At 53.6% G+C, this 27,134-nt stretch overlaps 1 protein-coding gene across 1 annotated transcript in view; it reads left to right on the top strand.

Annotated features, from left to right (window-relative positions):
• The window catches only part of LOC110378085 (copper-transporting ATPase 2), a 65,582-nt gene that overhangs the window by 19,250 nt on the left and 19,198 nt on the right, over positions 1-27,134 (top strand). Inside the window, exons 3-20 of the mRNA XM_064042558.1 lie at positions 743-870; positions 1,227-1,357; positions 1,905-1,916; positions 2,163-2,321; positions 3,369-3,454; positions 4,239-4,353; positions 4,938-5,104; positions 5,621-5,721; positions 6,377-6,505; positions 7,077-7,263; positions 19,040-19,137; positions 19,626-19,761; positions 20,220-20,360; positions 20,798-20,906; positions 23,279-23,438; positions 23,984-24,083; positions 24,618-24,818; positions 25,239-25,395. Of these exons, the coding sequence (XP_063898628.1) occupies positions 743-870; positions 1,227-1,357; positions 1,905-1,916; positions 2,163-2,321; positions 3,369-3,454; positions 4,239-4,353; positions 4,938-5,104; positions 5,621-5,721; positions 6,377-6,505; positions 7,077-7,263; positions 19,040-19,137; positions 19,626-19,761; positions 20,220-20,360; positions 20,798-20,906; positions 23,279-23,438; positions 23,984-24,083; positions 24,618-24,818; positions 25,239-25,395 (2,317 nt within the window). The remainder of the gene's footprint in view (positions 1-742; positions 871-1,226; positions 1,358-1,904; positions 1,917-2,162; positions 2,322-3,368; positions 3,455-4,238; positions 4,354-4,937; positions 5,105-5,620; positions 5,722-6,376; positions 6,506-7,076; positions 7,264-19,039; positions 19,138-19,625; positions 19,762-20,219; positions 20,361-20,797; positions 20,907-23,278; positions 23,439-23,983; positions 24,084-24,617; positions 24,819-25,238; positions 25,396-27,134) is intronic.

The following is a 27,134-nucleotide window of genomic DNA, read 5'->3' as shown; positions in this document are numbered from 1 at the left end:
GCGCAGCATCGAGGCCTCCACCAGGGAGCTGCCGGGCATACACCTAGTTAAGGTAAGGGGAGGTAGTAACGTCTTGTAGGCTGGCGCCGGTGCGGGTGTCCATCAATGGCATGACCTGCCAGTCCTGCGTGCGCAGCATCGAGGCCTCCACCAGGGAGCTGCCGGGCATACACCTAGTTAAGGTAAGGGGAGATAGTAACGTCTTGTAGGCTGGCGCCGGTGCGGGTGTCCATCAATGGCATGACCTGCCAGTCCTGCGTGCGCAGCATCGAGGCCTCCACCAGGGAGCTGCCAGGCATACACCTAGTTAAGGTAAGGGGAGATAGTAACGTCTTGTAGGCTGGCGCCGGTGCGGGTGTCCATCAATGGCATGACTAGAAGGCCACAGCGGCTGAATCTAAGGAGATCAGCATAAGTAGTGCAGGTGCATTTGCGCATTCCTTCATTCTCATAGCCCAATGGGACGACAATCCGACACCACCGGGCAAAAATCTGCTTAATACTAATAGTTATTAAGAAATAATGGTGTCTAAGGCAGAAACATAAACATTTTGCCAGGTCAATTTTTCGAAATAAGCTGCCTTGTGAAAAAATAAGTTAAAATATCTGCCCTTCAATTTGGAAGGGGCAGGGTCGATCCCAAGTTAGACAAATATCTATGTAATTTATATTATATTGGGAAGGTGATTAAGCGTGCTCTTTATTAGGATAGCATAAGTCTGATAATGATTTAATTTTGCAGGTGGAGCTATCAGAAAACGCGGGCTACTTCAGATATGATCCGCGCACCATCACAGAGGAGGCCATCCGGTCCCATATAGAAGACATGGGCTTCGAGGTACCCACGGACTCCACGGATCACGAAACTAGGTTGGTCTACTTGGTCTTTTTGGTCTACTAGTACAGTCTATTCGGTCTACTGTCAGATTTGAGCTCAAAGATACTTACTGATACGAAGAGTGACGATAAAAGATTATTCTACTAGGTCTTTTTGGTCTATATTTTTGCTCTACTCGGCCTGATCTCTTAGCAAAGTGTAGAATTATTTGAAATGTGCTTAAAATACGAGTAGATAAGTCTGTAAACGACATGATGATATTGGCTTGATACATAAGCTCCCAGCCTACCCTTCACCACTTCCTATGTGATTTTGCTGGTAAGAAGAAGTGGCGCAACGAACTCCCCAGCAACACAGTTATATGGAATAATTTTCCCTTCTGTTCCAGGAACCTGCTACCCAAGGAGATCCCGACAGACCTGCTGATAGACATGTCCGGCACCGGCGAGGCGGATGAGCAGGAGGTGCTGCTGTCCATCGTCGGCATGACCTGCCAGTCCTGCGTCAACACCATTGAAGGTAAGTCTACCATCCCTGCTGCCCAAGGAGATCCCGACAGACCTGCTGATAGACATGTCCGGCACCGGCGAGGCGGATGAGCAGGAGGTGCTGCTGTCCATCGTCGGCATGACCTGCCAGTCCTGCGTCAACACCATTGAAGGTAAGTCTACCATCCCTGCTACCCAAGGAGATGCCGACATACCTGGGTTTGTGGGCGGTGAGTTCGGGTGGCCCATCGTTCCTCCGTCTGCTCAGACAGCAGACCCGTTGTTCCACACGCCCTACAAAGGAAAGTCAGGAAACCTCAGTGGGGCAAAGACCTGCCGGGGTTGCGGGATTGCTCGAAAGTTACCGTGGCCCTGGTAAATAAAGGGATTGCTACACAAAAGAACATGGGGGGTTTTAGTTAAATATTATCTGTCAGCTATCGAGCTGCAAAGTATTTTAGTGATTTTAGCGTAGGAAATTATTAAAATGAGTATACAGGGTGACGAATGAGGGGCTCGTGGCTAACTTTTGCAGACGATGTGTATACAGGGTGAAAAATAAGTTTTCGTCAAAAAAGGCCATATACACTGTTAATATTTTCATCTTTAATGCATGCTGAAATTGGCTTAAATTGGTGTTCCGTAATTATTTCCTTGCTATTTGAAACATCATAATTTTAATAATTGCTGACCATCAGAATCACTATCAGTCCTCATAAATAAATACTCATAATAAATACTCTCGAAGGACATTCAGAGAGTTGCTACCTAATTGTTATATTACTTTAGAAAAACTATTAAAAAAAACCCTTTTCTCTTCGCAGAGGCACTCCGAGCCCTACCAAGTGTATCGCAAGCCACTGTGAACTTGTCGGAGGGCACTGCTGTGGTGGTGGGCGCGCGCAGCAGTACGCTCGCGCGGACGCTGGCTGACGCAGTGTACGCGCTCGGCTTCTCTGTCAGTGTACGCGCTGTGGACGGCGAGCTGTGTGCTGGTGAGTGCTGTGTATCGCAAGCCACAGTGAACTTGTCCGAGGGCACCGCTGTGGTGGTGGACGCTGGCTGACGCAGTGTACGCGCTCGGCTTCTCTGTCAGTGTACGCGCTGTGGACGGCGAGCTGTGTGCTGGTGAGTGCTGTGTATCGCAAGCCACAGTGAACTTGTCCGAGGGCACCGCTGTGGTGGTGGACGCTGGCTGACGCAGTGTACGCGCTCGGCTTCTCTGTCAGTGTACGCGCTGTGGACGGCGAGCTGTGTGCTGGTGAGTGCTGTGTATCGCAAGCCACAGTGAACTTGTCCGAGGGCACCGCTGTGGTGGTGGACGCTGGCTGACGCAGTGTACGCGCTCGGCTTCTCTGTCAGTGTACGCGCTGTGGACGGCGAGCTGTGTGCTGGTGAGTGCTGTGTATCGCAAGCCACAGTGAACTTGTCCGAGGGCACCGCTGTGGTGGTGGACGCTGGCTGACGCAGTGTACGCGCTCGGCTTCTCTGTCAGTGTACGCGCTGTGGACGGCGAGCTGTGTGCTGGTGAGTGCTGTGTATCGCAAGCCACAGTGAACTTGTCCGAGGGCACCGCTGTGGTGGTGGACGCTGGCTGACGCAGTGTACGCGCTCGGCTTCTCTGTCAGTGTACGCGCTGTGGACGGCGAGCTGTGTGCTGGTGAGTGCTGTGTATCGCAAGCCACAGTGAACTTGTCCGAGGGCACCGCTGTGGTGGTGGACGCTGGCTGACGCAGTGTACGCGCTCGGCTTCTCTGTCAGTGTACGCGCTGTGGACGGCGAGCTGTGTGCTGGTGAGTGCTGTGTATCGCAAGCCACAGTGAACTTGTCCGAGGCATCGAGTGTCATTAAAATTCTTTGCACCTACCACTGTTATTTCACCAACACCCAAAGGTAGACTCGTAGCAAACGACTAAGGCGTTAAGTCCGCCCTTGTACAAAATGTGCAGAAGTATGAATGTATGATGATATATAAAGTATGATGGCTTGAGAAGATATGCCAGAATATTCCAATGATTAACTTTAAATGCATTCGTTTTCAGATTCAGCGACACAAACAAAAAGTGAAGAAGGTTCGGGCGATGGTATCAAACCACCTTCTCCTGTCAAGAGTCGGACGCAAACTAATGTAAGTGAATTTGTACTAATATCATCAAAATATTATCTTAGATTACATATTTCAATCGTTCATATCTCAGTAACTATAAACTTTTAACATATAGGGTAGTAGAGAAAAATACTCAGAATTATTCGTAGTATGCATTGGTAAACATCTTTCCAAATGTTTTATTTCACCATGTATGTATATGACGGCGCCACCGTCGATGTGTCAACCGTCGAACGGCGGACCTTATATAAAGCGACGCTCGCGCACGACTCGGGGCATTCGTTCACCGACCGTTGCCGAGTGCACACCTCCCGCGTGATATTGTGTTAATTGGAATAAACCAAGTGATTGTGTGAAGACCTCTTTGTTTTATTTAACGATGTCGGATCCTGACGCCGACCACTCACTTATGATCTAACTTAATGACACTTATACAATAGTAGATCAACAGAGGACTTAACCATCCAAAACTGTACAATACATTTTCGACTTTTCAATACAATGCTTCCAATCATCAGACTTGATTTTCATGAGAAGAAGTTATTAAGTTTCTGAAGAAAAAAAAACAGGCCATTTGCAAATCGGACTTTCGTACGAAGGATTCCGTACTATCAATAAAACGCCCAAAAAATTCGCGTTCATTGTCCTTAAATATTTAGTCTATTCCACTTTCTAGTATTTGTTGCAATGAAAATGTTAACTGTCTTATCTATCACCATTCAAAAAATGCCAAAGAAGTTATAGGATCACGTTTTTCCTTTTGGGCACGTGTATAAACTAAATATCCTTCACCCTGATGCTCCAGGGCGCAGCCTCCCCGATCCTGGAGAGCGAGCTGTCTCGCTGCACGCTGGAGGTGCGCGGCATGACGTGCGCCTCCTGCGTCGCCGCTATCGAGAAGCACTGCACTAAGTTGTATGGTAAGTTGCTTATAATGGAGTATTTAGAAGTATACAAGTAGTCAGTAAACCGTATAAAAATGGGTTTACTGTTAAATGAAAACCTTTTTAGTCATTTATGCTGTGTACCTAAGTACTTCTAAAACAAGGGCCTGCTGGAGGAGATTTCTCATGAAATAAGCTATATCTGTTATATTTTTCATCTTGTTTGTATTCTGTATGTGTAACTGTGTTCATAAACTGTTAAAAAACAAAGTTATTAAATGAACTATGTAATCCTTAAAATAATAATTCAATGAAATAAATATTTTTTGTTATTATATATAGATTGATTTTATATTTAAACTGAAAAATCTTTAATGTTTTACAATAAAATAAATACCTACGCTGTTTGCAATGATTAAATCAAATGAGCAATGTCCTATCAAATTCTTTAAAAAAGAACGACGAAAGCGAATTCGTCTGTTTATAGTTGAATTACTTTGAAGATAATATGCTAAGAACTGCGAAATAATGCCATTTTTTTAGCTCTGTCGCTGTTTGTTAGGTCAAAATTCACCCTTAATTTGCCAAATAATCTTTCAAATACCTAACTTCCCTTCCAGGAGTGGAATCAATCCTAGTAGCCCTACTAGCAGCGAAGGCAGAAGTCCGGTACGCTCCCAGTAAGATCTCAGCAGCCGACATAGCGCACTGCATCACGGAGCTGGGCTTCCCAGCGAGCGTCATCAGCGACTGTGATGGCAGTGGACAGAGGGATCTGCATGTCGCTGTGAGTATTGTTCAGTAAACTCTGTAAAATAGTGGTATAGGTGTGCCAAAGTTTATGGCGGCTCGTAAAGATCTCCGAATCCTGAAAATTATTGTATTTTTTTTTAATTTATTGGCATGTCATAAAGTCTTATCAAGTTGATAGTTTTCTTCTCAAATCATCTGGCTAACCTTTTACTTACTATGTTGGGGTCGGCTTCCAATTTAACTGAACCAGTGTGCTAAATGGCGCAACTGCCTATCTGACCAACCTCAACCCAGCTACCTGGGCAACCTAATATCCCTGTCCGGTACAACTGGTTATTAGACTGTCTGTCTTCTGACTACCAGTAACGACTGCCAAAGATGTTCAAGTGACAACCGGGACCCATACCATGCCTTCTGCAACACGGAGGAACTCATCTGGAACCCATCACATCAACCGATGCTTAACCTTATAATTAATTGACTCATGCAGCTGTTACTAAGCCACCAGCCCCTCTTTTCTTCTCCAAAATAAGAATACTTTTTATTTCAGATCAAAGGCATGACATGTGCGTCGTGCGTGAACAAGATAGAGAAGAGTGTACTTAAGCTGACCGGCGTCGTGTCCTGCACTGTGGCGCTTACTACTAGCAAGTATGATATTTACTTAGTTCTATAGTAAACTACCTTCCACCAGTACTTGCAAGTTAGTTATTGAAGAAATTCTGTACTATAGTAGCTTCCAATAGTGGTTTTATTCGCATCCCGTGGGAACTACTCCGGTCGTCCTTATAAAAATTTTACCTTTATAAAAAATATTTTGTGTTTTTGACCTTCGATATCTCGAAAAGTAGAGCTTTCCTGGGTGTGGTGTAGAACAATAAAATTATCGTAAAATTGAATAGAAACCATACCCTTAATTTTATTCTTGATAATTTTTTCACCCTGTATTTTTTTTAACTGTCATATTCAACACTGATATATTTTTTCGAATCGTCCGTGTTTCCGAAATTAGATCGTAAGATTAATTCAAGTCTGTACCTACATGACGGCGCCACCGTCGATGTGTCAACCGTCGATCTGTCAACGGTGGACCTTATATAAAGCGACGCGCGCGGACGACTCGGGTCATTCGTTCACCGACCGTTGCCGAGTGCACACCTCCCACGTGATAATTATTAATTGTAGTGACTAATATAGTGTTAATTGGAATAAACCAAGTGATTGTGTGAAGACCTCTTTGTTTTATTTAACGATGTCGGATCCTGACGCCGACATACATATTAAATAACATTATTTCAATTTTCAGAGGTAAAATAAAATACAACGCGGAACAGATAGGGCCGCGGACGATATGCGAGGCTATCAACAACCTCGGGTTCGAAGCCAGCGTCGTGACGCCGCATAACAGAGGAACTACTAACTATTTAGAACATAAGTAAGTATTACATGTTCATGTTATTCATTTCAAATATATTCATTTATTGCAAGAAACAATAGGACTTACCTATACATATTATGTGCATATCTTAGACACCAATAACTGTGTTTCGGATGCCACATTAAACTGTAAGTCCCGGCTGTCATTGAACATCTTTGGCAGTCGTTACGGGTAGTCAGAAGCCAGTAAGTCTGACGCCAGTCCAACCAAGTGGTATTGGGTTTTAACTCCAATGCTCAGCTACGTGGGGACCTCGGCTTAGAGCGTCGCTGACTAACGGCAAAGGGACAGGCTGGATCATATTTTAGGGGCGTTTTAAGTCTAATGCTCAGCTACGCGGGCTGACTTAGCAAGGGTCGGTCGGGGTGGGGAGTGGGGGATCCAGCAAGAGAGAGAGAGAGGGGAGATCCACCACGAGAGAGGGGGTGGTGGCTCGTGGGAGGTGGTGCCGGTTGCGGTGTCCGCGCGCCATTTTATATTCGGCCACCACCGCGGCGGTGCGAGGCGCGGGCGACGCCGCGTTACAAACTTCAAGTTTGATTTCATATTCACATTTATTCCCTTCCAGAGAAGAAATAAGAAAATGGCGGAACGCGTTCCTAGTCTCCCTAATATTCGGTGGTCCGTGCATGGTGGCCATGGCGTACTTCATGGCGGTGATGTCGCGCGGACACAGCGCGCGGGACATGTGCTGCGTGCTGCCCGGCCTCAGCCTCGAGAACCTGCTCATGTTCCTGCTGTCCACGCCCGTGCAGGTAGCTGTCACTCGCTCACTCACTGACACACTCACACACCCACTGGCGCGGACACAGCGCGCGGGACATGTGCTGCGTGCTGCCCGGCCTCAGCCTCGAGAACCTGCTCATGTTCCTGCTGTCCACGCCCGTGCAGGTAGCTGTCACTCGCTCACTCACTGACACACTCACACACCCACTGGCGCGGACACAGCGCGCGGGACATGTGCTGCGTGCTGCCCGGCCTCAGCCTCGAGAACCTGCTCATGTTCCTGCTGTCCACGCCCGTGCAGGTAGCTGTCACTCGCTCACTCACTGACACACACACACCCACTGGCGCGGACACAGCGCGCGGGACATGTGCTGCGTGCTGCCCGGCCTCAGCCTCGAGAACCTGCTCATGTTCCTGCTGTCCACGCCCGTGCAGGTAGCTGTCACTCGCTCACTCACTGACACACTCACACACCCACTGGCGCGGACACAGCGCGCGGGACATGTGCTGCGTGCTGCCCGGCCTCAGCCTCGAGAACCTGCTCATGTTCCTGCTGTCCACGCCCGTGCAGGTAGCTGTCACTCGCTCACTCACTGACACACTCACACACCCACTGGCGCGGACACAGCGCGCGGGACATGTGCTGCGTGCTGCCCGGCCTCAGCCTCGAGAACCTGCTCATGTTCCTGCTGTCCACGCCCGTGCAGGTAGCTGTCACTCGCTCACTCACTGACACACTCACACACCCACTGGCGCGGACACAGCGCGCGGGACATGTGCTGCGTGCTGCCCGGCCTCAGCCTCGAGAACCTGCTCATGTTCCTGCTGTCCACGCCCGTGCAGGTAGCTGTCACTCGCTCACTCACTGACACACTCACACACCCACTGGCGCGGACACAGCGCGCGGGACATGTGCTGCGTGCTGCCCGGCCTCAGCCTCGAGAACCTGCTCATGTTCCTGCTGTCCACGCCCGTGCAGGTAGCTGTCACTCGCTCACTCACTGACACACTCACACCCACTGGCGCGGACACAGCGCGCGGGACATGTGCTGCGTGCTGCCCGGCCTCAGCCTCGAGAACCTGCTCATGTTCCTGCTGTCCACGCCCGTGCAGGTAGCTGTCACTCGCTCACTCACTGACACACTCACACACCCACTGGCGCGGACACAGCGCGCGGGACATGTGCTGCGTGCTGCCCGGCCTCAGCCTCGAGAACCTGCTCATGTTCCTGCTGTCCACGCCCGTGCAGGTAGCTGTCACTCGCTCACTCACTGACACACTCACACACCCACTGGCGCGGACACAGCGCGCGGGACATGTGCTGCGTGCTGCCCGGCCTCAGCCTCGAGAACCTGCTCATGTTCCTGCTGTCCACGCCCGTGCAGGTAGCTGTCACTCGCTCACTCACTGACACACTCACACCCACTGGCGCGGACACAGCGCGCGGGACATGTGCTGCGTGCTGCCCGGCCTCAGCCTCGAGAACCTGCTCATGTTCCTGCTGTCCACGCCCGTGCAGGTAGCTGTCACTCGCTCACTCACTGACACACTCACACACCCACTGGCGCGGACACAGCGCGCGGGACATGTGCTGCGTGCTGCCCGGCCTCAGCCTCGAGAACCTGCTCATGTTCCTGCTGTCCACGCCCGTGCAGGTAGCTGTCACTCGCTCACTCACTGACACACTCACACACCCACTGGCGCGGACACAGCGCGCGGGACATGTGCTGCGTGCTGCCCGGCCTCAGCCTCGAGAACCTGCTCATGTTCCTGCTGTCCACGCCCGTGCAGGTAGCTGTCACTCGCTCACTCACTGACACACTCACACACCCACTGGCGCGGACACAGCGCGCGGGACATGTGCTGCGTGCTGCCCGGCCTCAGCCTCGAGAACCTGCTCATGTTCCTGCTGTCCACGCCCGTGCAGGTAGCTGTCACTCGCTCACTCACTGACACACTCACACACCCACTGGCGCGGACACAGCGCGCGGGACATGTGCTGCGTGCTGCCCGGCCTCAGCCTCGAGAACCTGCTCATGTTCCTGCTGTCCACGCCCGTGCAGGTAGCTGTCACTCGCTCACTCACTGACACACTCACACACCCACTGGCGCGGACACAGCGCGCGGGACATGTGCTGCGTGCTGCCCGGCCTCAGCCTCGAGAACCTGCTCATGTTCCTGCTGTCCACGCCCGTGCAGGTAGCTGTCACTCGCTCACTCACTGACACACTCACACACCCACTGGCGCGGACACAGCGCGCGGGACATGTGCTGCGTGCTGCCCGGCCTCAGCCTCGAGAACCTGCTCATGTTCCTGCTGTCCACGCCCGTGCAGGTAGCTGTCACTCGCTCACTCACTGACACACTCACACACCCACTGGCGCGGACACAGCGCGCGGGACATGTGCTGCGTGCTGCCCGGCCTCAGCCTCGAGAACCTGCTCATGTTCCTGCTGTCCACGCCCGTGCAGGTAGCTGTCACTCGCTCACTCACTGACACACTCACACACCCACTGGCGCGGACACAGCGCGCGGGACATGTGCTGCGTGCTGCCCGGCCTCAGCCTCGAGAACCTGCTCATGTTCCTGCTGTCCACGCCCGTGCAGGTAGCTGTCACTCGCTCACTCACTGACACACTCACACACCCACTGGCGCGGACACAGCGCGCGGGACATGTGCTGCGTGCTGCCCGGCCTCAGCCTCGAGAACCTGCTCATGTTCCTGCTGTCCACGCCCGTGCAGGTAGCTGTCACTCGCTCACTCACTGACACACTCACACACCCACTGGCGCGGACACAGCGCGCGGGACATGTGCTGCGTGCTGCCCGGCCTCAGCCTCGAGAACCTGCTCATGTTCCTGCTGTCCACGCCCGTGCAGGTAGCTGTCACTCGCTCACTCACTGACACACACACCCACTGGCGCGGACACAGCGCGCGGGACATGTGCTGCGTGCTGCCCGGCCTCAGCCTCGAGAACCTGCTCATGTTCCTGCTGTCCACGCCCGTGCAGGTAGCTGTCACTCGCTCACTCACTGACACACTCACACACCCACTGGCGCGGACACAGCGCGCGGGACATGTGCTGCGTGCTGCCCGGCCTCAGCCTCGAGAACCTGCTCATGTTCCTGCTGTCCACGCCCGTGCAGGTAGCTGTCACTCGCTCACTCACTGACACACTCACACACCCACTGGCGCGGACACAGCGCGCGGGACATGTGCTGCGTGCTGCCCGGCCTCAGCCTCGAGAACCTGCTCATGTTCCTGCTGTCCACGCCCGTGCAGGTAGCTGTCACTCGCTCACTCACTGACACACTCACACACCCACTGGCGCGGACACAGCGCGCGGGACATGTGCTGCGTGCTGCCCGGCCTCAGCCTCGAGAACCTGCTCATGTTCCTGCTGTCCACGCCCGTGCAGGTAGCTGTCACTCGCTCACTCACTGACACACTCACACACCCACTGGCGCGGACACAGCGCGCGGGACATGTGCTGCGTGCTGCCCGGCCTCAGCCTCGAGAACCTGCTCATGTTCCTGCTGTCCACGCCCGTGCAGGTAGCTGTCACTCGCTCACTCACTGACACACTCACACACCCACTGGCGCGGACACAGCGCGCGGGACATGTGCTGCGTGCTGCCCGGCCTCAGCCTCGAGAACCTGCTCATGTTCCTGCTGTCCACGCCCGTGCAGGTAGCTGTCACTCGCTCACTCACTGACACACTCACACACCCACTGGCGCGGACACAGCGCGCGGGACATGTGCTGCGTGCTGCCCGGCCTCAGCCTCGAGAACCTGCTCATGTTCCTGCTGTCCACGCCCGTGCAGGTAGCTGTCACTCGCTCACTCACTGACACTCACACACCCACTGGCGCGGACACAGCGCGCGGGACATGTGCTGCGTGCTGCCCGGCCTCAGCCTCGAGAACCTGCTCATGTTCCTGCTGTCCACGCCCGTGCAGGTAGCTGTCACTCGCTCACTCACTGACACACTCACACACCCACTGGCGCGGACACAGCGCGCGGGACATGTGCTGCGTGCTGCCCGGCCTCAGCCTCGAGAACCTGCTCATGTTCCTGCTGTCCACGCCCGTGCAGGTAGCTGTCACTCGCTCACTCACTGACACACTCACACACCCACTGGCGCGGACACAGCGCGCGGGACATGTGCTGCGTGCTGCCCGGCCTCAGCCTCGAGAACCTGCTCATGTTCCTGCTGTCCACGCCCGTGCAGGTAGCTGTCACTCGCTCACTCACTGACACACTCACACACCCACTGGCGCGGACACAGCGCGCGGGACATGTGCTGCGTGCTGCCCGGCCTCAGCCTCGAGAACCTGCTCATGTTCCTGCTGTCCACGCCCGTGCAGGTAGCTGTCACTCGCTCACTCACTGACACACTCACACCCACTGGCGCGGACACAGCGCGCGGGACATGTGCTGCGTGCTGCCCGGCCTCAGCCTCGAGAACCTGCTCATGTTCCTGCTGTCCACGCCCGTGCAGGTCACTCGCTCACTCACTCACACACTCACACACCCACTGGCGCGGACACAGCGCGCGGGACATGTGCTGCGTGCTGCCCGGCCTCAGCCTCGAGAACCTGCTCATGTTCCTGCTGTCCACGCCCGTGCAGGTAGCTGTCACTCGCTCACTCACTGACACACACACACCCACTGGCGCGGACACAGCGCGCGGGACATGTGCTGCGTGCTGCCCGGCCTCAGCCTCGAGAACCTGCTCATGTTCCTGCTGTCCACGCCCGTGCAGGTAGCTGTCACTCGCTCACTCACTGACACACTCACACCCACTGGCGCGGACACAGCGCGCGGGACATGTGCTGCGTGCTGCCCGGCCTCAGCCTCGAGAACCTGCTCATGTTCCTGCTGTCCACGCCCGTGCAGGTAGCTGTCACTCGCTCACTCACTGACACACTCACACCCACTGGCGCGGACACAGCGCGCGGGACATGTGCTGCGTGCTGCCCGGCCTCAGCCTCGAGAACCTGCTCATGTTCCTGCTGTCCACGCCCGTGCAGGTAGCTGTCACTCGCTCACTCACTGACACACTCACACACCCACTGGCGCGGACACAGCGCGCGGGACATGTGCTGCGTGCTGCCCGGCCTCAGCCTCGAGAACCTGCTCATGTTCCTGCTGTCCACGCCCGTGCAGGTAGCTGTCACTCGCTCACTCACTGACACACTCACACACCCACTGGCGCGGACACAGCGCGCGGGACATGTGCTGCGTGCTGCCCGGCCTCAGCCTCGAGAACCTGCTCATGTTCCTGCTGTCCACGCCCGTGCAGGTAGCTGTCACTCGCTCACTCACTGACACACTCACACACCCACTGGCGCGGACACAGCGCGCGGGACATGTGCTGCGTGCTGCCCGGCCTCAGCCTCGAGAACCTGCTCATGTTCCTGCTGTCCACGCCCGTGCAGGTAGCTGTCACTCGCTCACTCACTGACACACTCACACCCACTGGCGCGGACACAGCGCGCGGGACATGTGCTGCGTGCTGCCCGGCCTCAGCCTCGAGAACCTGCTCATGTTCCTGCTGTCCACGCCCGTGCAGGTAGCTGTCACTCGCTCACTCACTGACACACTCACACACCCACTGGCGCGGACACAGCGCGCGGGACATGTGCTGCGTGCTGCCCGGCCTCAGCCTCGAGAACCTGCTCATGTTCCTGCTGTCCACGCCCGTGCAGGTAGCTGTCACTCGCTCACTCACTGACACACTCACACACCCACTGGCGCGGACACAGCGCGCGGGACATGTGCTGCGTGCTGCCCGGCCTCAGCCTCGAGAACCTGCTCATGTTCCTGCTGTCCACGCCCGTGCAGGTAGCTGTCACTCGCTCACTCACTGACACACTCACACACCCACTGGCGCGGACACAGCGCGCGGGACATGTGCTGCGTGCTGCCCGGCCTCAGCCTCGAGAACCTGCTCATGTTCCTGCTGTCCACGCCCGTGCAGGTAGCTGTCACTCGCTCACTCACTGACACACTCACACACCCACTGGCGCGGACACAGCGCGCGGGACATGTGCTGCGTGCTGCCCGGCCTCAGCCTCGAGAACCTGCTCATGTTCCTGCTGTCCACGCCCGTGCAGGTAGCTGTCACTCGCTCACTCACTGACACACTCACACACCCACTGGCGCGGACACAGCGCGCGGGACATGTGCTGCGTGCTGCCCGGCCTCAGCCTCGAGAACCTGCTCATGTTCCTGCTGTCCACGCCCGTGCAGGTAGCTGTCACTCGCTCACTCACTGACACACTCACACACCCACTGGCGCGGACACAGCGCGCGGGACATGTGCTGCGTGCTGCCCGGCCTCAGCCTCGAGAACCTGCTCATGTTCCTGCTGTCCACGCCCGTGCAGGTAGCTGTCACTCGCTCACTCACTGACACTCACACACCCACTGGCGCGGACACAGCGCGCGGGACATGTGCTGCGTGCTGCCCGGCCTCAGCCTCGAGAACCTGCTCATGTTCCTGCTGTCCACGCCCGTGCAGGTAGCTGTCACTCGCTCACTCACTGACACACTCACACACCCACTGGCGCGGACACAGCGCGCGGGACATGTGCTGCGTGCTGCCCGGCCTCAGCCTCGAGAACCTGCTCATGTTCCTGCTGTCCACGCCCGTGCAGGTAGCTGTCACTCGCTCACTCACTGACACACTCACACACCCACTGGCGCGGACACAGCGCGCGGGACATGTGCTGCGTGCTGCCCGGCCTCAGCCTCGAGAACCTGCTCATGTTCCTGCTGTCCACGCCCGTGCAGGTAGCTGTCACTCGCTCACTCACTGACACACTCACACCCACTGGCGCGGACACAGCGCGCGGGACATGTGCTGCGTGCTGCCCGGCCTCAGCCTCGAGAACCTGCTCATGTTCCTGCTGTCCACGCCCGTGCAGGTAGCTGTCACTCGCTCACTCACTGACACACTCACACACCCACTGGCGCGGACACAGCGCGCGGGACATGTGCTGCGTGCTGCCCGGCCTCAGCCTCGAGAACCTGCTCATGTTCCTGCTGTCCACGCCCGTGCAGGTAGCTGTCACTCGCTCACTCACTGACACACTCACACACCCACTGGCGCGGACACAGCGCGCGGGACATGTGCTGCGTGCTGCCCGGCCTCAGCCTCGAGAACCTGCTCATGTTCCTGCTGTCCACGCCCGTGCAGGTAGCTGTCACTCGCTCACTCACTGACACACTCACACACCCACTGGCGCGGACACAGCGCGCGGGACATGTGCTGCGTGCTGCCCGGCCTCAGCCTCGAGAACCTGCTCATGTTCCTGCTGTCCACGCCCGTGCAGGTAGCTGTCACTCGCTCACTCACTGACACTCACACACCCACTGGCGCGGACACAGCGCGCGGGACATGTGCTGCGTGCTGCCCGGCCTCAGCCTCGAGAACCTGCTCATGTTCCTGCTGTCCACGCCCGTGCAGGTAGCTGTCACTCGCTCACTCACTGACACACTCACACACCCACTGGCGCGGACACAGCGCGCGGGACATGTGCTGCGTGCTGCCCGGCCTCAGCCTCGAGAACCTGCTCATGTTCCTGCTGTCCACGCCCGTGCAGGTAGCTGTCACTCGCTCACTCACTGACACACTCACACACCCACTGGCGCGGACACAGCGCGCGGGACATGTGCTGCGTGCTGCCCGGCCTCAGCCTCGAGAACCTGCTCATGTTCCTGCTGTCCACGCCCGTGCAGGTAGCTGTCACTCGCTCACTCACTGACACACTCACACACCCACTGGCGCGGACACAGCGCGCGGGACATGTGCTGCGTGCTGCCCGGCCTCAGCCTCGAGAACCTGCTCATGTTCCTGCTGTCCACGCCCGTGCAGGTAGCTGTCACTCGCTCACTCACTGACACACTCACACACCCACTGGCGCGGACACAGCGCGCGGGACATGTGCTGCGTGCTGCCCGGCCTCAGCCTCGAGAACCTGCTCATGTTCCTGCTGTCCACGCCCGTGCAGGTAGCTGTCACTCGCTCACTCACTGACACACTCACACACCCACTGGCGCGGACACAGCGCGCGGGACATGTGCTGCGTGCTGCCCGGCCTCAGCCTCGAGAACCTGCTCATGTTCCTGCTGTCCACGCCCGTGCAGGTAGCTGTCACTCGCTCACTCACTGACACACTCACACCCACTGGCGCGGACACAGCGCGCGGGACATGTGCTGCGTGCTGCCCGGCCTCAGCCTCGAGAACCTGCTCATGTTCCTGCTGTCCACGCCCGTGCAGGTAGCTGTCACTCGCTCACTCACTGACACACTCACACACCCACTGGCGCGGACACAGCGCGCGGGACATGTGCTGCGTGCTGCCCGGCCTCAGCCTCGAGAACCTGCTCATGTTCCTGCTGTCCACGCCCGTGCAGGTAGCTGTCACTCGCTCACTCACTGACACACTCACACACCCACTGGCGCGGACACAGCGCGCGGGACATGTGCTGCGTGCTGCCCGGCCTCAGCCTCGAGAACCTGCTCATGTTCCTGCTGTCCACGCCCGTGCAGGTAGCTGTCACTCGCTCACTCACTGACACACTCACACACCCACTGGCGCGGACACAGCGCGCGGGACATGTGCTGCGTGCTGCCCGGCCTCAGCCTCGAGAACCTGCTCATGTTCCTGCTGTCCACGCCCGTGCAGGTAGCTGTCACTCGCTCACTCACTGACACACTCACACACCCACTGGCGCGGACACAGCGCGCGGGACATGTGCTGCGTGCTGCCCGGCCTCAGCCTCGAGAACCTGCTCATGTTCCTGCTGTCCACGCCCGTGCAGGTAGCTGTCACTCGCTCACTCACTGACACACTCACACACCCACTGGCGCGGACACAGCGCGCGGGACATGTGCTGCGTGCTGCCCGGCCTCAGCCTCGAGAACCTGCTCATGTTCCTGCTGTCCACGCCCGTGCAGGTAGCTGTCACTCGCTCACTCACTGACACACTCACACACCCACTGGCGCGGACACAGCGCGCGGGACATGTGCTGCGTGCTGCCCGGCCTCAGCCTCGAGAACCTGCTCATGTTCCTGCTGTCCACGCCCGTGCAGGTAGCTGTCACTCGCTCACTCACTGACACACTCACACACCCACTGGCGCGGACACAGCGCGCGGGACATGTGCTGCGTGCTGCCCGGCCTCAGCCTCGAGAACCTGCTCATGTTCCTGCTGTCCACGCCCGTGCAGGTAGCTGTCACTCGCTCACTCACTGACACACTCACACACCCACTGGCGCGGACACAGCGCGCGGGACATGTGCTGCGTGCTGCCCGGCCTCAGCCTCGAGAACCTGCTCATGTTCCTGCTGTCCACGCCCGTGCAGGTAGCTGTCACTCGCTCACTCACTGACACACTCACACACCCACTGGCGCGGACACAGCGCGCGGGACATGTGCTGCGTGCTGCCCGGCCTCAGCCTCGAGAACCTGCTCATGTTCCTGCTGTCCACGCCCGTGCAGGTAGCTGTCACTCGCTCACTCACTGACACACTCACACACCCACTGGCGCGGACACAGCGCGCGGGACATGTGCTGCGTGCTGCCCGGCCTCAGCCTCGAGAACCTGCTCATGTTCCTGCTGTCCACGCCCGTGCAGGTAGCTGTCACTCGCTCACTCACTGACACACTCACACACCCACTGGCGCGGACACAGCGCGCGGGACATGTGCTGCGTGCTGCCCGGCCTCAGCCTCGAGAACCTGCTCATGTTCCTGCTGTCCACGCCCGTGCAGGTAGCTGTCACTCGCTCACTCACTGACACACTCACACACCCACTGGCGCGGACACAGCGCGCGGGACATGTGCTGCGTGCTGCCCGGCCTCAGCCTCGAGAACCTGCTCATGTTCCTGCTGTCCACGCCCGTGCAGGTAGCTGTCACTCGCTCACTCACTGACACACTCACACACCCACTGGCGCGGACACAGCGCGCGGGACATGTGCTGCGTGCTGCCCGGCCTCAGCCTCGAGAACCTGCTCATGTTCCTGCTGTCCACGCCCGTGCAGGTAGCTGTCACTCGCTCACTCACTGACACACTCACACACCCACTGGCGCGGACACAGCGCGCGGGACATGTGCTGCGTGCTGCCCGGCCTCAGCCTCGAGAACCTGCTCATGTTCCTGCTGTCCACGCCCGTGCAGGTAGCTGTCACTCGCTCACTCACTGACACACTCACACACCCACTGGCGCGGACACAGCGCGCGGGACATGTGCTGCGTGCTGCCCGGCCTCAGCCTCGAGAACCTGCTCATGTTCCTGCTGTCCACGCCCGTGCAGGTAGCTGTCACTCGCTCACTCACTGACACACTCACACACCCACTGGCGCGGACACAGCGCGCGGGACATGTGCTGCGTGCTGCCCGGCCTCAGCCTCGAGAACCTGCTCATGTTCCTGCTGTCCACGCCCGTGCAGGTAGCTGTCACTCGCTCACTCACTGACACTCACACACCCACTGGCGCGGACACAGCGCGCGGGACATGTGCTGCGTGCTGCCCGGCCTCAGCCTCGAGAACCTGCTCATGTTCCTGCTGTCCACGCCCGTGCAGGTAGCTGTCACTCGCTCACTCACTGACACACTCACACACCCACTGGCGCGGACACAGCGCGCGGGACATGTGCTGCGTGCTGCCCGGCCTCAGCCTCGAGAACCTGCTCATGTTCCTGCTGTCCACGCCCGTGCAGGTAGCTGTCACTCGCTCACTCACTGACACACTCACACACCCACTGGCGCGGACACAGCGCGCGGGACATGTGCTGCGTGCTGCCCGGCCTCAGCCTCGAGAACCTGCTCATGTTCCTGCTGTCCACGCCCGTGCAGGTAGCTGTCACTCGCTCACTCACTGACACACTCACACACCCACTGGCGCGGACACAGCGCGCGGGACATGTGCTGCGTGCTGCCCGGCCTCAGCCTCGAGAACCTGCTCATGTTCCTGCTGTCCACGCCCGTGCAGGTAGCTGTCACTCGCTCACTCACTGACACACTCACACACCCACTGGCGCGGACACAGCGCGCGGGACATGTGCTGCGTGCTGCCCGGCCTCAGCCTCGAGAACCTGCTCATGTTCCTGCTGTCCACGCCCGTGCAGGTAGCTGTCACTCGCTCACTCACTGACACACTCACACACCCACTCACTCGCTCATATACCCAATCACTCGCTCATATACCCAATCACTCGTGTCATATACCTACTCACTCGTTTATATATCCACTCACTCGCTTGTATACCCACTCACTCGCTCATATACCCACTCACTCGCTCTTAAACCCTTTCACTTACTCATAAACCCATTTTCACTTATCGTTTTAATGGAAAAAATATATTCACTTGTTTTATCGTTGTTTTAAGGAAAATATGTACTCAGCTTGATGTAAAAATCTGTGACGTCATATTTCACATTTTCATACAAATTGCTTAGAAAGAAAGTAATCGTTCTGACAATTCTTTAAAAGTATTGAATTTGACTCGTTGTCAAGTACCGAATTCTAATGGCCTTACTACAAAAACTTAAACATCTGTTTTACACTTGTCTAAAAAAATTGTGGCAGCAAAATGAACCTTATGTCAACGTCATAATCTGTCATTTTTTTAGACAAGTCTTAAACAGACGTTTAAAAGTTTTTGTGGTACGACGGTAAAGGCATATCATCCCTTTAGACGTTTTAACTTCTTCTTCGTGTCATCCTGGTCGGTGTAGGTTGGGCGCAAGGAGGATTGCCATCTAAAGATATCATTTTATTTTGTTGCAGTTTATCGGCGGCTGGCATTTCTACAAGCAAGCGTACAAGGCGTTGAGTCACGGCACTTCTAACATGGACGTCCTTATATCTATGACTACTACTATCAGGTCAGTTGAATACTACAGTTAACTGATTTATAGCTTAAATTGCAAAATAATGCTTCTGTTCATCATGTTCTTATCTATCTTTATTATGCAAGCTGGCTGTACCTTACGGTTCCGCCCACGTTCCGTTGGAATTACTTGGATAAAAACTATATTGTAGTTGGATAAAAAGTGCGCTATGTGGCTCTTGATTATCTATACTTCAGCATTTTGTGTAAAAGTGTGACAGAAAGAGTCACTTACACATTCATATTTTTTTAATTCTTCTGAAAAGTAATACTTCATTCATCATAATTTTAGTCCTCTTAGAGATGGTCATCAGTCAGTCATCATCATTTTGTGACACGATATTGCCAGACTCTTTCTGACAGAAACCCATAGCAATTTCTTCGTCTGCCTTTTCATTTTTTTACACAGCATGCAAGCATTCTTCAATAACTACATGGCAAAAGACCCAAATTTTTTGACTTATAAAAAAATCTTGTCCACAGTTACGTATACTCCCTCGCCGTAGTAATAGCAGCAATGGCGATGCAACAAGACACAAGTCCAGTAACATTCTTCGACACGCCGCCCATGTTACTCGTCTTCGTATCGCTAGGACGATGGCTTGAACATATAGCCAAGGTAAGTCATATGGTGATTAAGGTTAGGATGGGTGGAAAGAGGTATTGGGTTACCCGGGTAAATGGGTTGAGGAGGTCAGATAGTCAGTCGCTCCTTGTGGCACACTTGTACTCAACTGCATGCGGTTAGACGGGAAGCCGATCCCAACATAGTTGGGAAATATATATCAAGAAATGCTGTGAAAATGTTGGGGGTGGTAGGGATTTGTATAAATGAGTTTTGGTGAAGTGGTGATTAGTGATTTTTGATGCTGGTTAATTCTTCACATTTTATAATGCATCTTGCTCGTGTTACGAGTTAAAAGCACGGTAGCTTGACCATTTAGTAAAAGCAAGTCAAGTGGTGATTAAGATTATGAGGTTTATGGTGTTTAAAATTACACTTATGGGTGCAGTAGTAGGGTGTAGACTTAAAAAACTAATTTCGGTCATGTGGTGATTACTGTTTTTTTCTTCCAGGGTAAAACATCAGAAGCACTATCCAAGCTGCTTTCACTAAAGCCTACAGAAGCAGTTTTAGTAACGTTAGATGAAAACGGACATCCTATCAGCGAGAAGAGCATACCTGTCGACTTGGTGGAACGGGGTGATACACTCAAGGTTTGTCATTATCTAACAAGCCAGTGCCTAAGTACGTTTGAGTGTTTTTCAGAACCAGTGTTTTATAAAGAGGGTTATATTATTGGAGACGAGATTAATAAAGGTCCAATTCAACATTAATTTCGTTTACAGATGTACACTTCCTGTACCCGGACATGTTGCATCATTTATATATTTATGTTGGAAAAAGTAACAAAACACATTCATAGACATAGTCAAATATTAGACACACTCTAACACACACATAGTCACGCTCTAACACACACATAGACACACTCAAACACGTGGACACATTCTAACACACATAGACACACTCTAACACACACACATATAAACATACTCAAGCACATAAAAGTAGGATCCCACTAGGCCAAGTTTTATTTGGAACTCTCGATAACTTCTATCCCTATTAAACTGATATGATATTGCCTTATCAGGTGGTACCCGGAGCTAAAGTACCAGTGGACGGCAAAGTGATCTTCGGTCAGAGCACGTGCGACGAGTCGTTGATCACCGGCGAGTCTATGCCCGTGCCCAAGACTAAAGGTAAGTAGTATGTAGTGACAAACTGTCGGTCGACGGTAGAGTGATCTTCGGTCAGAGCACGTGCGACGAGTCGTTGATCACCGGCGAGTCTATGCCCGTGCCCAAGACTAAAGGTAAGTAGTATGTAGTGACAAACTGTCGGTCGACGGTAGAGTGATCTTCGGTCAGAGCACGTGCGACGAGTCGTTGATCACCGGCGAGTCTATGCCCGTGCCCAAGACTAAAGGTAAGTAGTATGTAGTGACAAACTGTCGGTCGACGGTAGAGTGATCTTCGGTCAGAGCACGTGCGACGAGTCGTTGATCACCGGCGAGTCTATGCCCGTGCCCAAGACTAAAGGTAAGTAGTATGTAGTGACAAACTGTCGGTCGACGGTAGAGTGATCTTCGGTCAGAGCACGTGCGACGAGTCGTTGATCACCGGCGAGTCTATGCCCGTGCCCAAGACTAAAGGTAAGTAGTATGTAGTGACAAACTGTCGGTCGACGGTAGAGTGATCTTCGGTCAGAGCACGTGCGACGAGTCGTTGATCACCGGCGAGTCTATGCCCGTGCCCAAGACTAAAGGTAAGTAGTATGTAGTGACAAACTGTCGGTCGACGGTAGAGTGATCTTCGGTCAGAGCACGTGCGACGAGTCGTTGATCACCGGCGAGTCTATGCCCGTGCCCAAGACTAAAGGTAAGTAGTATGTAGTGACAAACTGTCGGTCGACGGTAGAGTGATCTTCGGTCAGAGCACGTGCGACGAGTCGTTGATCACCGGCGAGTCTATGCCCGTGCCCAAGACTAAAGGTAAGTAGTATGTAGTGACAAACTGTCGGTCGACGGTAGAGTGATCTTCGGTCAGAGCACGTGCGACGAGTCGTTGATCACCGGCGAGTCTATGCCCGTGCCCAAGACTAAAGGTAAGTAGTATGTAGTGACAAACTGTCGGTCGACGGTAGAGTGATCTTCGGTCAGAGCACGTGCGACGAGTCGTTGATCACCGGCGAGTCTATGCCCGTGCCCAAGACTAAAGGTAAGTAGTATGTAGTGACAAACTGTCGGTCGACGGTAGAGTGATCTTCGGTCAGAGCACGTGCGACGAGTCGTTGATCACCGGCGAGTCTATGCCCGTGCCCAAGACTAAAGGTAAGTAGTATGTAGTGACAAACTGTCGGTCGACGGTAGAGTGATCTTCGGTCAGAGCACGTGCGACGAGTCGTTGATCACCGGCGAGTCTATGCCCGTGCCCAAGACTAAAGGTAAGTAGTATGTAGTGACAAACTGTCGGTCGACGGTAGAGTGATCTTCGGTCAGAGCACGTGCGACGAGTCGTTGATCACCGGCGAGTCTATGCCCGTGCCCAAGACTAAAGGTAAGTAGTATGTAGTGACAAACTGTCGGTCGACGGTAGAGTGATCTTCGGTCAGAGCACGTGCGACGAGTCGTTGATCACCGGCGAGTCTATGCCCGTGCCCAAGACTAAAGGTAAGTAGTATGTAGTGACAAACTGTCGGTCGACGGTAGAGTGATCTTCGGTCAGAGCACGTGCGACGAGTCGTTGATCACCGGCGAGTCTATGCCCGTGCCCAAGACTAAAGGTAAGTAGTATGTAGTGACAAACTGTCGGTCGACGGTAGAGTGATCTTCGGTCAGAGCACGTGCGACGAGTCGTTGATCACCGGCGAGTCTATGCCCGTGCCCAAGACTAAAGGTAAGTAGTATGTAGTGACAAACTGTCGGTCGACGGTAGAGTGATCTTCGGTCAGAGCACGTGCGACGAGTCGTTGATCACCGGCGAGTCTATGCCCGTGCCCAAGACTAAAGGTAAGTAGTATGTAGTGACAAACTGTCGGTCGACGGTAGAGTGATCTTCGGTCAGAGCACGTGCGACGAGTCGTTGATCACCGGCGAGTCTATGCCCGTGCCCAAGACTAAAGGTCATTTTGAGGCAGTGGTTGTCAAACTATTGTTGTTTGGGGTTCAATCCATTTGATATAATCGCAAAGAAAATAAGTAGGTTTTTATTTTTGTTGAGATACTTTACATACTTGTGATAAATAGTTACGACGGGGTCCGAGAAATTCAAAAAAATGTGTTTTTTTTTTAGTTTTTTTTTCTAGTTTAACATAACGTGATTTTATCATGTACGCTTATAATATTCCTCAAAGTAATTGTGATGAAAATTGTTACTACCTTTTTTTTATCGTCCCACTGCTGGGCACATGCCTCCTTTCACACGGAGAAGGATTGAACATTAAGCATGAACATGTTTTCCCACAAGAAAATAGTTATTGAAACATAAAACATTTAACGAAATAGAAGTTAAAAAAGAGGTAGCTGTACCCAGGCTTAAGTTTTACTTACAAACTATTCATGTTCTATCCCCAGACTCAGTAGTAATAGGCGGCAGTATAAACCAGCACGGAGCCCTGGTCGTCTCCGCCACGCACACGGGCGAGGCGAGCACGCTCGCGCAGATCGTGCGCCTCGTGGAGGACGCGCAGGCCAGCAAGGCGCCTGTTCAGCGCCTCGCTGATACTATAGCCGGGTATGTGGCAATTGCACCCGTAAGGGTTCAAGTTATTTTTTGCAGCGGGAGGCATTTTTGTGTTAGTTTTGCATGCTGGATATGCTATATGGAACTTTTAGCAATCTAAGACACGTGCACGCTTTGGGTTCATGCTATGTTTTCTGCACCTGGTGTTATTTTTGTGTTAGTTTTGCACTCTAGATATGTTATAATGTCCTAGAAGTTATTTTGAATCATGCAGCTTTAGGGTTCATGTTTTATTTTGTACGCTGGCATATTTATGTTACTTTTGATACCTGAACATACAATCACGGTCTATAAAACATTTTTATATATGCACCTATTGGGTTCGTGCTTTAATTTTTGCACTCCAATAATTTGATGTAAATTTTTGCACCCTGTATATTTTACTGATGTTTCTGATCCGTTTATAAAACCTTTAGGGTGCACGTTTAATTCGAACACCTACGGTGACCATATGCTATCCGTGCACTCATAGACCTATTTACAGATCATTATGAACCTTATAACGTGCACTCAATGTTAAACTTTTACAATCGCAGGTACTTCGTGCCCCTGGTAGTTTTCCTGTCGGTGCTGACTCTCGTCTGCTGGATCATCAGTGGAGCACTCAATATTGACAGGATTAAACTTATTACGCCGGTCAGTATTGAGATATACATTTTATAAGTGCTATTTTGTATGAGTTCGTGTGCACTGTGTTATTTTAGTGTCACTTTAAATTATTTTAGATGTTTTTGTATTAGTCAATAGAATGCAACATAATTTTCTATTTACTTCTCTCTAGGAATTTTAACCGACGAACTGGAATATAACATAACGCTGTAGAAATATAGTTGAAATTCAACACAAAATCGTTTATTCAAATAAGTATGATAAATCAACACTTCTCGAAGGTCGTTACACAGTCGACTTTTACTTAACAACTTTAACTTTAATTCCACACTACTAAGTTATTCTTATATACTTAATAGTTTATTCGTCGTTTTGTAAGGCGGGTTATTGAAAATAAATATGATACGACGACGGATTTTAACTTGAAATGCTTCAATTAACACACGGGTTAAATGGAGTACAATAAGCGTAAGCAAATCTATATGCTAACATATATACTTCAGTTTAAAACATTTTGGTTTTTTTTACAATGATGGTTTAAAAAATGCATTTAATTTCCAGCCAATGTACGTAAACGCAGGCTATGCGGCCTGGGAACTGATAGTTCAGACAGCATTCCACTTCGCTCTCTCAGTACTAGCTATAGCGTGTCCGTGTGCACTGGGGCTGGCGACTCCGACCGCGGTGATGGTGGCCAGTGGCGTGGGGGCCAAGCTGGGGCTGCTCATTAAGGGGGCTGAGCCGCTAGAGAATGCTCATAAGGTAAGAAGTAAAAAAAAGACATTGACACAACACAATTGAGTGAAAAACTATATAGAAAATAAACGTGTGTGCCAAATAGGTTCAACTATTAGTGACTACAAATTTTCAAGTCTCAACATTTTTTTGCTAAAGAACCCTTCATTGGTTATTTAATGTTGCCTCTACTTGACGTCTGAAAGTTTCCTTTGAAAAATGTAAATTAAGTCCGAATATGTCTTCATGTAATGGATTGTTTATTTTCAGTAAAGTACATACAAAAAGTGAGGGTTCCCAAACAAACCTTTTATTACTTGTTCATATAAACATTGTGACATATAAGATATTAGTTTGACGATTGGCCTTGCTGTTCACGATACAGGTTAATATTATTTGATACAGTTATTTGACATTATGTATGTATGTAAAATTGAAATATTGTAGGTGAAAACAGTAATATTCGACAAGACGGGCACAATAACTCGCGGCAGTGCGACCGTCGCCAAGCTGTCGCTGCTGACGGGCTCGGCCAGCACGCTGGGCTCCGTGCTGGCTTGCTTGCTCACTGCCGAGCTCAACTCCGAACATCCTGTCGCTTCTGGTAAGTGTACAGAGCACAACACACAGGGATATAGCACAAGCTGTCGCTGCTGACGGGCTCGGCCAGCACGCTGGGCTCCGTGCTGGCTTGCTTGCTCACTGCCGAGCTCAACTCCGAACATCCTGTCGCTTCTGGTAAGTGTACAGAGCACAACACACAGGGATATAGCACAAGCTGTCGCTGCTGACGGGCTCGGCCAGCACGCTGGGCTCCGTGCTGGCTTGCTTGCTCACTGCCGAGCTCAACTCCGAACATCCTGTCGCTTCTGGTAAGTGTACAGAGCACAACACACAGGGATATAGCACAAGCTGTCGCTGCTGACGGGCTCGGCCAGCACGCTGGGCTCCGTGCTGGCTTGCTTGCTCACTGCCGAGCTCAACTCCGAACATCCTGTCGCTTCTGGTAAGTGTACAGAGCACAACACACAGGGATATAGCACAAGCTGTCGCTGCTGACGGGCTCGGCCAGCACGCTGGGCTCCGTGCTGGCTTGCTTGCTCACTGCCGAGCTCAACTCCGAACATCCTGTCGCTTCTGGTAAGTGTACAGAGCACAACACACAGGGATATAGCACAAGCTGTCGCTGCTGACGGGCTCGGCCAGCACGCTGGGCTCCGTGCTGGCTTGCTTGCTCACTGCCGAGCTCAACTCCGAACATCCTGTCGCTTCTGGTAAGTGTACAGAGCACAACACACAGGGATATAGCACAAGCTGTCGCTGCTGACGGGCTCGGCCAGCACGCTGGGCTCCGTGCTGGCTTGCTTGCTCACTGCCGAGCTCAACTCCGAACATCCTGTCGCTTCTGGTAAGTGTACAGAGCACAACACACAGGGATATAGCACAAGCTGTCGCTGCTGACGGGCTCGGCCAGCACGCTGGGCTCCGTGCTGGCTTGCTTGCTCACTGCCGAGCTCAACTCCGAACATCCTGTCGCTTCTGGTAAGTGTACAGAGCACAACACACAGGGATATAGCACAAGCTGTCGCTGCTGACGGGCTCGGCCAGCACGCTGGGCTCCGTGCTGGCTTGCTTGCTCACTGCCGAGCTCAACTCCGAACATCCTGTCGCTTCTGGTAAGTGTACAGAGCACAACACACAGGGATATAGCACAAGCTGTCGCTGCTGACGGGCTCGGCCAGCACGCTGGGCTCCGTGCTGGCTTGCTTGCTCACTGCCGAGCTCAACTCCGAACATCCTGTCGCTTCTGGTAAGTGTACAGAGCACAACACACAGGGATATAGCACAAGCTGTCGCTGCTGACGGGCTCGGCCAGCACGCTGGGCTCCGTGCTGGCTTGCTTGCTCACTGCCGAGCTCAACTCCGAACATCCTGTCGCTTCTGGTAAGTGTACAGAGCACAACACACAGGGATATAGCACAAGCTGTCGCTGCTGACGGGCTCGGCCAGCACGCTGGGCTCCGTGCTGGCTTGCTTGCTCACTGCCGAGCTCAACTCCGAACATCCTGTCGCTTCTGGTAAGTGTACAGAGCACAACACACAGGGATATAGCACAAGCTGTCGCTGCTGACGGGCTCGGCCAGCACGCTGGGCTCCGTGCTGGCTTGCTTGCTCACTGCCGAGCTCAACTCCGAACATCCTGTCGCTTCTGGTAAGTGTACAGAGCACAACACACAGGATATAGCACAAGCTGTCGCTGCTGACGGGCTCGGCCAGCACGCTGGGCTCCGTGCTGGCTTGCTTGCTCACTGCCGAGCTCAACTCCGAACATCCTGTCGCTTC

Source organism: Helicoverpa armigera, chromosome 29 (genome assembly GCF_030705265.1).
Source record: "Helicoverpa armigera isolate CAAS_96S chromosome 29, ASM3070526v1, whole genome shotgun sequence".
Classification (NCBI taxonomy): Eukaryota; Metazoa; Arthropoda; class Insecta; order Lepidoptera; family Noctuidae; genus Helicoverpa; species Helicoverpa armigera.
This window is presented reverse-complemented; position numbering and strand designations above follow the sequence as displayed.